Source organism: Tympanuchus pallidicinctus, unplaced genomic scaffold (assembly GCF_026119805.1).
Source record: "Tympanuchus pallidicinctus isolate F22 unplaced genomic scaffold, pur_lepc_1.0 scaffold14, whole genome shotgun sequence".
Lineage (NCBI taxonomy): Eukaryota > Metazoa > Chordata > Aves > Galliformes > Phasianidae > Tympanuchus > Tympanuchus pallidicinctus.
The window spans coordinates 7,751,562-7,766,419 of record NW_026294659.1 but is presented as its reverse complement, the minus strand read 5'-3'; the positions used below and the strand labels follow the sequence as shown (position 1 = coordinate 7,766,419).

Here is a 14,858-nt window from a genome sequence, read left to right as displayed (position 1 = left end):
CTGCTGTAGGGAACCTGCTTTGGCAGGGGGGTTGGACTCCATGATCTCTGGAGGTCCCTTCCAACCCCTATAATTCTGTGATTCTGTGATTCTGTGATAGTTCCTATTACTGCTACGTGTTATTGCTTTCCTCTGAGTAATCATACCTATGCTGATTGTTAAATGCAAGATTGAAAACACGTCAATAGCTAGCGATTTTTTTGCAACTGAAGAGTGATCTAAAATCATGACATTTGTTCCTGAGTTGGATTCTTTCCAAATACGAGGTATTCCTGAGAGCATTTGCATGAAATGTTTAAGACAATATAAAACATACTGGAATTCATCTGAGAACTATCTTCATAAATTCATACCACAGCTGCAGTTGCCTAATGGTTTCCGTTTCAGTCACACAAATCACGACTTTTGAATAATCACTTAAAGGTTGTGACTGATATCAATTTAATATTCATATGTTTCACGGGGGACTTCTGAAGATACTGTAATGTAAGACATGAAAAATGTTTCCACTGTTCATCCTAGATTCACTTTGTGCCACACAACGAATATAAACAAACTGATCTGTTTATTCTAAGCTGCCTTTAGCCTTTACACGAACAGGTACCAACACAGAAAACAGGCACCATCACAGGATCCCAGGACCCAGCCCAGGGCATGTCATGCTCTGTGAGGTGACACTCCTTGCTGTGATGTCACAGTTGTGGCTTTCACCCCTGTGGCAGCGGTGGGGGCGGTGGCTCAGTCCACTTGTGGGACGCGCAGGAAGCGAACCCAGAGAGAGCGTTGTGTCTGTCTGGAGGCATCCTGTTGTGATGGAGCGGCTGAGAGCCCTTCGAGGTGAGGTCCCTCCACCTCTCTGGACACCGTGGTGCTGCCCGAGCACGTGTGTGCCTCCAATGCCTGTTTAGGACGTGCCAGCAGCACTGTCCTTGCTCTGCTGAGTGCAGCCGCCCACTGTGCTTTCCCCAGTACCCCAGCCAGGGGAAGGCTCTCTCCCCTCTCCCCACTGGCCACACGCGTGCCAGCTCAGCCCACCCCGCGCTGTGCGGCTGGAGGAGCGTTCCTCCCAGAGCTGGCTGCATGCTTGGCCCTGGCTCCAAGCAACACCGGCGGCAGCTGCTCTGCTCTTTCCTTCCAGGTCTCTTTGCCTGTGTGGGCTGCATGCCCAGACGCACACGTCGCGGGGAGAGAGGCAGGGTGGAAAGCCCTGTCCCCACCTGTGCCGTGACTTTACTGCTGCAGCGCCTGCAAGACCAGGAGGTGAGCTGGGGACATCCAAGCATCGGTCCTTGCCCTGGTTCTTGTCCCGTGGCTGCCAGGCCCCGGCAGCACATCGGCATAGCGATGGGCGGCAGCGGGCGGCTCCCCGGGAACAAGGGCAAAGCAAAACGTGACCTATCCCTGTCCCCAGGGTGACCGAGAGCAGGCGTACTGCGAGCTGGAGCACGTCCTGGGGGAAGAGGACAGCCGCCCGCCGTGCGGAGTGGTGAACCGGCTGCTGGCTGAGGTGTCCCAGGACCTGACAGCAGCCCAGGTGAGGGCTCACTCCCGAAGGCAAAGGGAGCTGCCTGCCCGTGCTGCTGTTCTGCTGGCAGACGGCGCTGGCTCAGCCCTTCCAAGGGAAGGCTCGGGCAGCCTCCTGTGCCGTGTGTCACCAGTGCCTCTTTTTCAGGGCGTGACGGACAGCGTGAGGATGGCTGCCAGCAATGTCCTGGTGGCTCTGGCCCGGACTCACTTCTCCATGGTGATGGCCGAGCTCCAGGGCCACCTGAAGGCCACACGGGAGATGTGCAAGGAGTTTGTGCTCGTCACCCTGAGCAAACTCTTCAGCATCTATGGTAGAGTGCCCTCAGCCTCCTGACATCTATAACAACTAGGGAGAGGGGTCTCTCCCCTTGCGCATGATCTGCATAGAGCTGGGGGGTGCAGGGCTCTGCAGCCTCTCCTCCCTCCCTGCTGAGGCTCTGACCGTGCCCTTCTCCTTCCTCTCTGCAGCTCCGCAGTGCATCTCTTTTGTGTGGCTGACGCTGGCCGGCCTGTGCAGTGTGGTGGGCCGGGTGAGGAGTGGCCGGACCCTGCGCACTGCTTGTGCTGGTGAGTGCCGGCCCCAAGGCAGGGGGGCTGGGGACAGCCCTTGCACCTCACCCTGCTGCAGACTCTCACAGGCTCCCTTTTCTCTTCTTTTGTTTTGTTGTGTTCTTGTTGTTGTTTTCTATAATTAATTACTTGTTTGTTTGTTTGTTTCTTTGTTTGTTTTCAGTTGTGAAACAATGGATGGATGGCGTCAAGATTCACTTGTCCTCTGGAAAGCACAGCCCCTGGCCTGCCACAGAGAAAGAACAGATGTATGAGAATCTTCATGAGCTCTTCTTCTTTGTGGTCAGCAACTGGCAGGACTGCAAGGAGGAAGAGGTGAGCACTGCTGCATTCCCAGCCTGGGATGGCAGCTGGGGCATCCATGTTGGCAGCTCTGTCTGTGCCCAGCAGGCTGAGAGCAGAGGGGTGTCGCGAGGGTGTGGGCTGGCTCTGCAAAGGGCCCCAAACTGGCTCTGTGCTTGGGGCTGGATCTCCCTGCCAGGGAGCAGTCACAAGTCACAGCACTGTGGCAGGGAGAGCAGGGGATGAGGGTATGGGGAAAACCTGCCTGCCCAGGGAGAGCGAGCCCCTGTCCTGCTGGGCACAGGGGTGTGGGGAAGGGGAAGGGAAAAAGAAAGCCCTCTCTGTAGAAAGGGCAGACCTTCAGTCTTTGATGCTGGGCCTCTGCCATCCCTCTCCAGGACAGACAGGCCGTTCTCGGGGCTGTGACTGCCATGATGACTGTCCTCCTGCAAGAGGAGCTGCCCCGAGAGCACGTCTGGGAGCGGCTCCTCTGGCTCGTGCACCCGTGTCAGGAGATGCAAGACACCTGCAGGGTGGCCAAGGTAAGATGTTGCACAGGGCTTGGTGTGGACGTGGGGCCCGTGCAAGTGCCACAAGGGGTCAGGGGGGTGCAGGGAGGAGGTGGGCAGTCCTTGGAGAAAGAAGGACAAGGTGCTCAAGGGAAGTCTGAGGCTTGCTGAGCTCTTCAGTCCAGGAAGGAACAATGTGGACAGGAGCCAGGAGGAAGCCAAGAGTCACTGGTGCCCATCTCCTGGGGATGGGAGGCTTCACCACCACCACGGGGGCTCCTGAATCTGATGGGGGAGAAGAGGGCTGCGGGCGGGAAATGCCTGCAAATGATGCCCAAGCCCCAAGGCTCAGCTAAGAGCAGAGAGCCTCTCTTGGTGCTGCTGGGGGGGACGGACAAACAAGAACGCCTGTGTGGGAGCTTCTCCCAGCAGACAAACCACTGGGAAACAGTTCCTCTGCTCTGCTCCCAAGCAGCTAGATGTGGCTTCAGCGCTTTCTTCCTCTGCTGGTCTCTTGCAGAGCCTTCATATGTTCCTGGAGGCCTTACCAGGAGTTCAGTCTGTCATCCCTAAGGACAAGTTTCTGGCCGTCACCAGTGCCGTGTTCTACCAGGTAAGGGGAGCCTATCCTGGTGTGCACAGCAGTTTCCCTCTGGGCTAAGCCTCAGGAGGACTGCAAAGCTCTGAGCCTCTGATGGCTGCTCAGCCTTAGCTCCTGCATGCCTGTGGGGCAGGCTTAGTTTTGTCTGTGTGTCCTCTTCCTGAGAGTGTCAAGGGAGACAGGAGCTGGCAGCACAGTGTCTTTTCCATCCTCAATGCTCATGTGATTTTCCCAAACGGACTTTGTTCCCACAGCTCTTTGATGACGCCAAGCAGCACAGCGAGGCTGACAGAGCAGAGCTGACCCGCTGCATCCTGCTGCAGGGTAAGGAGAGGAGCTCTGGCGATGCTTGCCGGTGCTCTGGCCAATACATCTCTCTGTAACCTCACGAATGGGCACGAGCTGCTCACTAACACAGCATGGCATTTCCTTCCTGCAGCCCGAATCTGCCCAGAGGAAACGGTCCTGTTTCTGCAGTCGCAGCTGGGCGATGAGTGGGAGGCTGGATGCGTGGCAGCCCTGGGTCTGCTCGGCGCTCTGGCTCGCTCTGATGGTCAGTACCACGGGTCGCGACTTCCAGGGATCCCTTTTGCCATCTGAGTTGTGCCTCCACACATGCTTCTGTGCATCTCTTGCAGAGCCTGCGATGACAGAGAAGCTGCCGCAGATTACAGAGGCTGTGCAGCGTGTGTGCAGTGACCCCAGGACCCGGGTGAGCTGTTTGGGGAAAGGAAAGCACTGTCAGGGTGGTGATGCTGCTGCCAATACGGCAGGGCCTGGGGTGACCAGGGATGTGCTGGGGCATCGACCACATGGTCACGATGGCTCCTGTCAGGAGAGCAGGCAGAGTGGAGCGGTCGGGTCCCTGTGCTGTGCATGGAAAGTGCACAGCCTGGTGCTAAGGCCTGGCCCTCACCTCTTCTCCTCTGCTTTTGTCATCTCTGCTCATGCCCAAAGGGCACCTGATGAGCAGGTGGCTTCCCTTGGCCTTCTGAGCAGGAAAATCACACCCACAATTGACCCCTGGCAGGTGAGGAGGGCCGTGCTGCACTTCATTGAGGATCTGCTCAGTGCCAACCTCTGGAGCTGCTCAGCCTGGGATGTGGTGGGGCACATCTTCAGTGAGTTCAGCCGCACCACGGGAAGAAGGGTAAGGACAGTGGGCAGCATCTTCCTTTGGAAGACCTGTGCAGCTCATAGGCTGGCAAAGAAGCACCGGTGGGGCCACACCTGAGCCTCCTGAGAGGCTCCTGAGAACTGAGAGTAACTGGCATTTCAACACCACTGTTGTGCAGGCAGCCAGAGACCTTTCTACCCAGGAAGCCCAGGAAGAGGGAGCCCTCCAAGAGCTGTGTATGGACATCCTGGGGTCACTGGATGTCTCTGCGAGAGGGATCTCCAAAGTAAGTCACTCTCTGCCCTGCTGCCACTCCTTGCCTTTGCACCACGTGTTCCTCGTCCCCTTCCAACACCTCAGGTCTGTCCTCCAGCGTGCTCTGAAGGAAATTCAGAGTCCTCTTTATCTCTGAGCGGAGGCAGGAATGCTGACATGCTCAACTGCCTCGTTCCCTACAGCTCCTGTGGCCAAGGCTGCTGCTGTACGTGGTGCCAGCCCAGTACACCGGCATGCTGATCCCGGTCTCCCGCTGCGTCCAAGCCCTGGCCAAGAGAGGGGAGCTGACGGTGCGGGACATGGAAGATCTGGATCCCCACTTCCTCAGCTCCATGTTTCAAGGTAGGAGCAGAAGCTCCCCTGTGAGCTCTGCTGACCCATGTTAGCACCCAGAAGGGAGAGCAGAGGTGCACGTGGCAGGGCACAGAGCGTCTTGGAGTCTTACTCAGCACTTCTTTCTCCTCGCAGGCCCACTGCTGACTCCCCAGACACTGCTGGCACGTCTGCTGGTAAGTAGATGCTCCTGAGGCCGGTGCCACAAGCCCCGAGGAGGAAGCAGCATGGCCAAGCATGCCAGCACCTGCCTCACTCCTGGGGATGCCGTTCTCTTCCTAGCTTGCAATCTCATGGGCCAAGCTACTGGCTGCTCCTTGCCCATCAGGGCAGAGCCAAGCTGCTTTCCTTCTGGGGGAAGCCGCTTCTCTTGCAGCAGAAGTGACCCTGTTTCTCCTTGCTCTCGCACAGGTGGTGGCAGGGAGCCCTTCCGCAGGCAGCGAACTCCAAGCCGCTGCCTTGCTGCTCCTGCAAAACCTCCACAGCAAGATCCACAGAGCTGTGGGGGCCAAGTGGGCTGCTGAGATCCCCCTGCTGCTGCAGCATCTTGAAGGTAAAATGCTGGTGGGGAGGGAGAGGGAGAGTGGGCGAGTGCCCAAGCCAAGCCAGGTTTGGTGCAGCTCTTCTTCTGTGGCTTGATTCCAAGCAACGCTCTTTTGCTTCTTGTTGCTGTGCAGGGAAAGATGAGAGCTTCCCGAACTCTGAAGACTGGGAGCACCGTCTGCTAAAGGTACAGCACTGTGGAGAAACACGGTGCAGAGAAATGCTTGCCTGCCTGCCACAAGGAGCCCCGCTCCCATACGAGCCACCACGGGACAGGAGCAGCCTCTCAAAAGCTGCTGTGGAGCAGCTGCTCGCCTTTGCAGCGCTGCCTCTTCCTCTTTGTCCCAAGCCCAAGGGGGGTCTTAGGAGAGGAGCAGTAGGTGGCTTTAATGGAGGGAATGGTGGGGGGAGCTGGGAGAGGGGCTGTTCTTCCAGGCACCTCTCCCCAGAAGGCTGCAGTGACTTGGGAACGCGGGAAGAGGCAAAGGGCAAGGGAACATTGGCTTCTCCTGTTCTCCAACAGTTCCTGAGGGCATCGCTGGACGTCGTGGAGGACGAGGCCTGGACCAAGGCCCTGAGCTGCGAGCTGAGCCGGCGGCTGAGCAGCTCTGCCAGCAGCTCTGCAGAAAAGGTGAGTTCCCCGCGGCTCTAATCAGCAGTGCCCAACTGGGGCTGGGGCTGAGGCTGGTGCTCTGCCACACGGGCTGCTCATGCTGCTTCCCCAGCCTGTGCCCTCACAGGGCGGTTCCCTGCAAACTGCCTGGGGCTGGCTACAGCTCTGCTCCACAGCTGCTCTCAGCGACCCCCAGGGAGTGTGGGTCCTTCCCATCTAGCCCTCTCCCGTAAGGTCAGGCTGCTGCCACATCCCAGCTTACTCCTTCCCTTCCCACGCAGACCTTCCTGTACAAGGCTCTGGGGACCGTTCTGGGAGCTTGTAAGGAAGTCCTCCATGTCCAGCAGAAGCTGCTGCAGCACCTGGAGGAATCCAATGCAGAGGAGCCATCTGAGGCCCAGGTGAGCTCTCCTCTCCTCCAACTCTGTGAGCATCCCCGCTCTGTCCCTGGGGCACAAGGCTTCTCAGAGGGCCGTGCCAGTAGGTTCAGGCCTGCGCCAACTGCCCCTCGTTCTTTTGTGCAGGGAATGATCTCTCTTGTCAGCCTTGCTGCTGACAGCAACTTCCACACAGTCCTGGACACACTCACCATGTTTGCGTCCAGGCTGTGCAAAGGCCGGAATGGGAGGATTTCCAGGCGCAAGAAGGTAAAGTGCTACGGGTTCCCATCTTGGCATTCTTCTGCCTTATTTTCACAGCAGCTCCTGCCCTGGGAGCCCAGGTGCACCGCAGGGCACTGGGGGCTGCTGAGCGAGTGTCTCAAGGCATTTCTCCTCACACAGACGGAGCTGGACAGCGCGAGAGCTCAGGCTACACGCAGCGCTCTCATCCTCGCCCATGGCAGCTTGGCACTGCGAGCCTCCAAGGAGCAGCTGCTCGCCCGCCTGGAGGGAGACATTGTGGGCAACATCCTGCTGCTGTACAGCTGCAGCTGCCAGGTGAGAGCTTGAAGTCTGCCAGGGTGTCAGAGCACCCAGCTGCCGCCCTTCCATGTGGGGGGATGCTGAGATGGGCCTTCTCTTTCCAAAGGTCCCTCACAGAACGGTTTGTGCCCAGATGAAGATCCAACCCCTTCCCTTAGCGTTGCCCCATGTGTCCCCCTTGCAGCCACTGACCCTTCCCACACTTCAAAGAATGTTCTTCTCTCTTGGGCCCCAGGACTTGCAGAACAAGCTCGCGCTGGTGCAGAGCATCACTGATTTCAGCTCTGCTGTCCATGCTGTGGGTGGCTCCGCCTTCTTTAATCCCTCATTGAAGAGCAAGCTGCTGGAGATCCTGATGGTGAGTGCCTAGAGCCAGGGCTCTCTGCAGAGGAGTTCCAGGCTGTGCCATGAGGCTCCCATCCCTGGAACCATGCAGGTCTCCCTCAGCCACAGGCCTCCAGCTGGTGGGGACCTTGGGTGCTGGCAGGCAGCAGTTGGGCAGTGGGCTAGGTCCACCAGCTGTGGAGCTGCTGCATCCTGCAGTGCTTCCATGGGAAATGTGGGAACAATGGGGCTGGTGTGTGGCAGTTGTTTCAGTCTCTGGGCCAGGCAGAAGAGCTCTCTCTTGGCCCTTGCCCACTTTGACAATGTTTCTCTGGTACTTGCAGGACTTGCTGAAGAAGTATTACATGGGCACCCCTGTCTCCCCAGTGCCCCTCAAGGTGATTCTGGCCCTGGAGCAGTTGAGGTAAGGATGGGAGCCTCTAGGCTTGCAAGGCAGATGGTGGTCCCCCTTTAGGGTAGCTTCTGAAGGCCTGGAGGGGGGAGGGTGTAAGGAGCTGCATCTACATGAGAGATGGCTGGGCCGTTGTGGCCAGTGAAGCTGAGATTCTGGGCAGGGAGAAAGGCCTGGTACTCCTGTCCCCAGGCACGGAAGAGAAGGGAGACCTGGGGCCTCTTCTTCCCTTCAGAGCAGGAGGTGGTTCGCTGCTGCCAGGGAGGAGGCGGGCGCTGCTGGAACTGAAGACAGTGCTCAGCAGCACGGGCTGGGGGTGTTGGCTTTGCAGCTTTTGACTGGGAGAATCTCAGACATTGTCTGCACCAGTCTGGAGAGCAGTGGTAAAGGCCCTTTCTGCTTTCTCTTCCTTTTGTTCCTCTTGTCAGCAAGCTGAAGCCCTCTTTAGGAAGCAAGGATGCAGGTGAAATGTTGGCTCTGTGCTGCAAGAACATTGTGTCACACCCTTCAGCAGAGATGATGCTGAAGATCAAGAAGTCACGGCAAGCAGCACAGTACCTGCAGGTAACCTGCCGTAACTTTCCCGGCCACCTCTGCGTCAGAGCCCTACCTCAGCACACACGGCCTATGCTCCGGCAGCAGCCGTGATGCCACACCTCAATCCCCTCTCCTGCTTTCAGCTTCTGCAGACATCGTTGAAAGCTCTGGGCCGGCTCATGGTGGTCCTGCTTGAGACAGAGACCATCCGTGGATTCTTCCAGAACATAGTCCAGGTGAGTACGTGTGGGGCAAGGGAGGAAGCATGGTGCCCGTTGATAGCAGGGACAGAGATCTGGGGACTGAGAGTGTGATCGAAGGGGGAGAAATCTCCTGCTAACAGGCCAGCTCACTGCGAGCTGAGAAATGGGCAGAGAAATGGGCTCTGCAGGGGGAAAGGCAGGAGCCAGCCCCTGGTAGGGCACAGCCGAGGAAAAGCTCCTGGGTTAGGAGGCAGCAGTATCTGCAGAAAATGGGAGCAGCAGTGTCAGCGCACAGTGAGGCGGGGGTCCACGTGGAGCCACAGGGCAGGACCTGAGGGAAACTGTTGGGAAAAGAGGGACAGGGAGAGGGATGGCAGGAAGGGAAAAATGTCCATGGTGAGACATGCTCTGCTTCAGGTCCTGCAGAGATCACTGACCTCAAACAACATGTGGGAGCGTAACAGGGCCCTGCAGACCTGCTCCCAGCTGCTGGCTGCTTGTGAAGAGCTTCTGGTGAGTAAAGAGCCCCACTGCATGCCCCCTGCTCCCTCCCCAGTGCCCCTGAGCTGGAAGGCGAGCTCTGCCCAGCTGTGCATGCTGGCATGGGGAAGGCACGGGCAGGAGAAGCTAGGGAGAGCTGGGGCTGCCTACAGCTTTGTTCCTGCCTCTCATTCCTGCAGAGAGGAGATGCCTGTGAGTCCTTTGGCTCCTTGGTGGGATTGCTGGCTCCGCTGACGTGTGACCCCATGCCCGCATCCCGCCAGTTGGCCGCCACCTGCCTGAGCTCCCTTCTCCGAATGCAGGGTGAGTAGAGCGGGATGCACCAGCCCTGTGCTCTCCTCCGCAGCGCTACCAGAGCCCCACGGGCTGGGCCCTGTGTACAGGAGGGAGATGCACTGTGCACAGCTCTCTTCTTGTCCCCACCCTGTCCTCAGTCTCTCCCCCATGGAAAGCAGTTCTGTTTCCAGAAGCATGACTTCCCTTTTTCCCCGTGCTCTTTCCAGCCAAGGCGGCCAACAGAGTCATCGAGACAGGAGACACTGGGAGCCTGTGTGAGGGGCTGAATGACTGCAGCTCCATCACTCAGCTCCAGACCTCATCCAAACTGGCAAGGGTAAGTGGACCCAAAAAGGGGTGGTGGCATCTCAGTGCATAGGCTTCTGCACGACCCTAGGCTGTCCCCAGCCTTTCATACCATTTCCAAAATGAGCTGTCACCCTGAGACCTCTTTTCTCAGCAAGTAGCAGGAGGCTCTGAGCTACGTCTGCCCTTCAGGCCCCCCATGCAAGGAGCTGATTCCATGGTGTGTCTGTGTGTGTGTGTGACTGTGGCTGCTACGTAGGCTTTGCATGTAAGCAGAAACCATGGGTGGAGCAACTGAGAGAAGGCTCAATCGCCTTCCGTATAAACAGCAGGGTAGGAGAGCAGGAGCGTTGTGATGGCCCCTGAGTGACCGGCAAGCTGCTTAACTAAGAACGCCCTCAAGACTGCTTTCTGTTCTGAAGAGCTGCCGCAGAGCAGTGATGAGATCTCTCCTGCTTCTCTTTTCTCTGCAGATGGTGTGCAGCAACTTCCCCCTGGAACGCACCGTTGACTTCCTGATGGCCATCAAGGAGACCTTGCGGAAAGGCAAAGGAATGCGCGTGCGTGCAGCTGGGAAGTGGATGATCACCTTTCTGCAGATGTACGGGAAGGACATCTGTCGGGACGTAAGAGACTTTCTTCCACCTCTCTTGGACTTTCGCTGGCTGTTGCACTACGCCTTGTGCCATTTGCTTCCTGTGCTAAAGAAGCACAGCGTGAGGGCAGAGCCAGGGCTTGGACAGGGTGGCTGGCGTGCAATTTAGGCTCAGGCCTTGGCAGCATGTCAAGGGAGCAGGCATTGCTCATGTGCTGACTGTCCATCGTTAGGCCCTGCAGAGTCCAGGATGCAGCAAGTCATTCTTTCTGCCCTTCTTCTTTCAGGTGCTACCAATCCTCCACATCCTGCGCAGCTGCACATCATCCGCGCAGCACAGCACGTTCATGCCCTTCCTGTGCCAGGCGGTGGTCATCCTCATCTGCTGCCACAAAGAGGTCATGATTGACAACTTCTCCCGGCTGCTTGGGCCCACAGACAGGTATCGGCACTCCTGCCTTTGCTGTTGGTGCAGCCCCAGTTGTAGCTTGCCTCTGTCAGAGGAAGTAAGGAGGAATGCTTCCCGGGAGGAAACACAGCAATTTCCTAGTCACAACTTGTGATTCTCCTTTTTCTAGTGAGATGTGGAGGAGAATAAGAGAATTTTGTCTACAACGGTGGAGCCGATAGAAGAGCGAAGCGAAAAGAGAAAAGGAAGAGAACAGAAAGAGAAACAGAAAGAGAAAAGAGAAAGGGAAGATGAGCTTAAAAATTGTATCATTTATTAAAAATACATAAATAAATTAATTAATTAATAAATAGTACTCTTTTTTTTTTTAACCAAGTCTTCATTTTAATAGCTGCTGTCTCTTCTCCATACCAGTTACAGAATCACAGAGTCACCATATGTCAGGGATTGGAAGAAACCTCAAAAGCTCATCTAATCTAATCCCCCTGCTGGGAACACCTAGGTTAGGTCACACAGGAATGCGTCCAGGCAGGTTTGGAATGTCTCCAGAGAGGGAGACCCCACCACCTCTCTGGCAGCCCGTTCCAGTATTCTGTGACAATTCTCACCATGAAGAAGTTTTTTTCTAGCATTCATGTGGAACCTCTTCTGTTCCAGCTTGTCCCCATTGCCCTTATCCTGTCACTGGATGTCACTGAGAAAAGCCTGGCTCCATTCTCCTGACAGAAATCCTTGACATATTTAGAAGCGTTCAGTAGGTCACCTCTCAGTCTCCTCCAAGCCAAAGCTCCCTCACACTTTCCTCATAAGGGAAATGCTCTGGTCCCTTCCTCATCTTTGTGGCTCTGTGCTGGACTCTCTCAAGCAGTTCCCTGTCCTTCTTGAACAGAAGGGCCCACAACTGGACACAATACTCCAGATGCGGTCTCACCAGGGCACAGTAGAGAAGCAGGAGAACCTCTTTTGACCTACTAACCATGCCCCTTCTAGTAGGCCCCAGGGTGCCATTGGCCTTCTTGGCCACAAGGGCACAGCGCTGGCTCATGGTCACCCTGCTGTCCACCAGGAACCACGGGTCCCTTTCCCCTACGCTGCTCTCCAACAGGTCAGTCCCCAACTTGTACTGATACCTGGCATTGCTCTTGCCTAGACACAAGTCTCTAGCTTGCCCTTGTTGCATTTCATTCCATACAAAATAACTATAAGATAAATTAATGGAGGAACAGAATTGCAGCATTTCTTATTTTCAATAGTTTGTTGTTTTTCTGCTTGTTGAAGCCTGTTGTTCACTTCTCAATTAGTAGATGTGAGGTATTGCTTTTGGGCCTTGCATACATTCCCGACTAAATTTATTCTATGAGTCTACAATAACACTTGTTTTCAGTGTTGCCACCTCCTTCCGTATGGTAAAAACAAGCAGCAATAAATTAACCATTTTTAAAATGTGAACAGATATTTTCCTGCACTATTTTCCGTGCTCTCAGAACTGGATTTCACTCATTCTCTCTTACCGCGAACGTACAGTATTTAACACTGTGCCTTGCAGTCTATACACAGGGAGGCCATGAAATGAACCCGGCAGTTTGTGGGGAACGTCAACAGTGTGTTGAGAGCCCCATCCAGTGGCTGAGTTGTGGTTCAGCACAGAAACGTGTTAAGGCAAAAAGCATCCGATTTTCAACTCGATGTACAGGAGCAGCTGCATGGCACAGCGGGAAGCTAAGGGTCACCGCTCAAATCCCAGATCAGAACCCACTTAAAGGTGCTAAGTAATCGATCATGAAAGACTTAGTCCTACTCTTGTTTACTTAGAAGAGGATCTGTGTGTTCAGCTCGACTTACATTGTAACATATCTATATATAAATTGAGAAATGTATAGGCTTACAATGACTGAGCATGATGAAGATAGCTTTTGCTCCATGAAAAACTGTATTTGTTACAAGTCCTAAGTACTGATCTGCACAGACTGTTATTAACTGGGTTTCCACACAAATCTACTCCAGGCCCTACTACTAGAAGAACAGTATCTGAAATATTTAAGCAACCTAACATAAAGCTGAATCCTGAACTTTATCTAATTGCCTAGAAAATTGTCTTTTTGATAATTTAGACAGTGGGAAATCCAATTAATAAGAATAGCCTACCTCTTCTTTAACAATCCTCATTTCTATAGAGCTCATGGATGAAATCTTGATGCCTATTCTTTCAGCAAATCACCTGCGGTAAATTAAAATCATATAAGCATTGCTACCATCACTGCTGCATTGGCAGCAAATTTGCTGTGTCCTCCCTGCTCACAGTCCTCTTTGGCTCCCTTTGCTGTGGTAATCATGCACAGTCAGTGCACTACTTCAATCTCTCATTTCAGTGGGAACAGAACATTTCAATCTCAAACATGGCTTTGAAAATTTCAACCTAACACTTTATAATAATTCCAAATCTAGTAAGCATTGCAAGTTGACAAATGATGAGAAACACTTTCCCCTGATTCCAGCAATCAGGTTCCTTGGAGACCTTTTCAAGACTTCTTTCATCTCCAGAGTTGTATGGCAGAAGGTATAACTGTTTAACCTAAACAGTTCCTAAATTGGACCTTTTATAAGTAAAATGAAAAAAGACTATAAAGAAGAATATTCATTGAAGGTAATTTATTTGCATACTGTCAAACTAAATACAGCATCTGACAGTGGGCTTTGCAGTTAAATGGAGAGCATATCTCAGAGTATTCTTCCCACTGTTGTACAATCATAGAAAAGAGAGCAGAGATAGAAATATGCAGCTGGAGCAGGGGTATGTGGGGAAGGTGAAAATGTGCTACTGATTAAAACAGTGCTGTTAGAGCATCCATTCAACAACAACAACAAAAAAACACTAATTCCCTGTCAGGTGTGTTTGTTCAAAGGACTGCACAAACAACAAACAGCTTTTTTGTGTGTGTCTAGAGGACTCTGAGCTTGATAGCAAGGACCAAAGATGTGAGTTGGTTCTGTGTTTGAAACTGATTTTAGCACTCATAGCATTCATAACTCTTCAGAAGAATTAATACTTAGCAGAAGCCTGACTAAAAAGACCATACAAGTAAATTTCACCTGAATTACAGTTTCACTGATGGAAAGCAAATTTGAAGGCTGTAGCTTGTAAAACAACTATATATCCAGTATAAAAATGCTCCTCATTATACTTTTGTTGAAAATCTGGTGTTTGAATAGAAGTGAAAAATATTAAGTCAAACAAGACAAAGAGGGAGGGAAGCTCTAATCTAGTTTTGTCTTACTTATTTCTATATTGTACTAACTACTAACTACTGTAGTGAAAGTTCTGCAATTTATCCCACACCATTCTAGCACCTCATTCCTAAGGCCAGCAGGTCGAGGGAGGTGATCCTCCCCCTCTACTCTGCCCTGGTAAGACCTCATCTGGAGTACTGCGTCCAGTTCTGGGCTCCCCAGTACAAAAAAGACAGGGATCTCTTCGAAAGAGTCCAGCGGAGGGCCACAAAGATGGTGAAGGGCCTGGAGCATCTCTCCTATGAGGAAATGCTGAGTGAACTGGGTCTGTTCAGCCTTGAGAAAAGAAGGCTGAGAGGGGACCTGATCCAGGTCTATAAATATCTGAGGTGTGGGGGGCAGAATGGCGAGGCTGGACTCTTTTCAGTGGTGAGTGGAGACAGGACAAGGGGAAACGGCTGGAAACTGCAGCATAGGAAGTTCCGCACCAATGTGCGCAAGAACTTCTTTACAGTGAGGTGACGGAGCACTGGAACAGGCTGCCCAGGGAGGTGGTGGAGTCTCCTTCTCTGGAGATGTCCAAGACCTGCCTGGATGCCTACCTGTGCGACCTGCTGTAGGGAACCTGCTTTGGCAGGGGGGTTGGACTCCATGATCTCTGGAGGTCCCTTCCAACCCCTAAAAAAAAAAAAAAAAAAAGTAAGCTTGCTGGTACACATGCACTGTGCCATGCACCCAATACAAACTTGGACCCCAGAAACCTCAATGAAAAA

The 14,858-nt window shown here is 53.8% G+C and overlaps 1 protein-coding gene across 1 annotated transcript in view; it reads left to right on the top strand.

Moving 5' to 3' along the window:
* Positions 1 to 11,119, top strand: part of LOC128076524 (maestro heat-like repeat-containing protein family member 2B) — a 31,283-nt gene extending 20,164 nt beyond the window's left edge. The window contains exons 2-32 of the mRNA XM_052674303.1: positions 601 to 837; positions 1,139 to 1,260; positions 1,412 to 1,534; positions 1,673 to 1,838; positions 1,996 to 2,094; positions 2,261 to 2,412; positions 2,778 to 2,921; positions 3,409 to 3,501; positions 3,744 to 3,813; positions 3,929 to 4,042; positions 4,128 to 4,201; positions 4,520 to 4,639; positions 4,785 to 4,892; positions 5,065 to 5,224; positions 5,351 to 5,391; positions 5,627 to 5,768; positions 5,893 to 5,945; positions 6,282 to 6,389; positions 6,653 to 6,772; positions 6,896 to 7,018; positions 7,154 to 7,309; positions 7,530 to 7,652; positions 7,963 to 8,042; positions 8,459 to 8,594; positions 8,711 to 8,803; positions 9,188 to 9,283; positions 9,451 to 9,574; positions 9,775 to 9,884; positions 10,327 to 10,479; positions 10,736 to 10,890; positions 11,027 to 11,119. Coding sequence (XP_052530263.1) covers positions 601 to 837; positions 1,139 to 1,260; positions 1,412 to 1,534; positions 1,673 to 1,838; positions 1,996 to 2,094; positions 2,261 to 2,412; positions 2,778 to 2,921; positions 3,409 to 3,501; positions 3,744 to 3,813; positions 3,929 to 4,042; positions 4,128 to 4,201; positions 4,520 to 4,639; positions 4,785 to 4,892; positions 5,065 to 5,224; positions 5,351 to 5,391; positions 5,627 to 5,768; positions 5,893 to 5,945; positions 6,282 to 6,389; positions 6,653 to 6,772; positions 6,896 to 7,018; positions 7,154 to 7,309; positions 7,530 to 7,652; positions 7,963 to 8,042; positions 8,459 to 8,594; positions 8,711 to 8,803; positions 9,188 to 9,283; positions 9,451 to 9,574; positions 9,775 to 9,884; positions 10,327 to 10,479; positions 10,736 to 10,890; positions 11,027 to 11,078 — 3,647 coding nt within the window. The 3' untranslated portion in view covers positions 11,079 to 11,119. The remainder of the gene's footprint in view (positions 1 to 600; positions 838 to 1,138; positions 1,261 to 1,411; positions 1,535 to 1,672; positions 1,839 to 1,995; positions 2,095 to 2,260; positions 2,413 to 2,777; positions 2,922 to 3,408; positions 3,502 to 3,743; positions 3,814 to 3,928; positions 4,043 to 4,127; positions 4,202 to 4,519; positions 4,640 to 4,784; positions 4,893 to 5,064; positions 5,225 to 5,350; positions 5,392 to 5,626; positions 5,769 to 5,892; positions 5,946 to 6,281; positions 6,390 to 6,652; positions 6,773 to 6,895; positions 7,019 to 7,153; positions 7,310 to 7,529; positions 7,653 to 7,962; positions 8,043 to 8,458; positions 8,595 to 8,710; positions 8,804 to 9,187; positions 9,284 to 9,450; positions 9,575 to 9,774; positions 9,885 to 10,326; positions 10,480 to 10,735; positions 10,891 to 11,026) is intronic.
* The last annotated feature ends 3,739 nt before the right edge of the window (positions 11,120 to 14,858 follow it).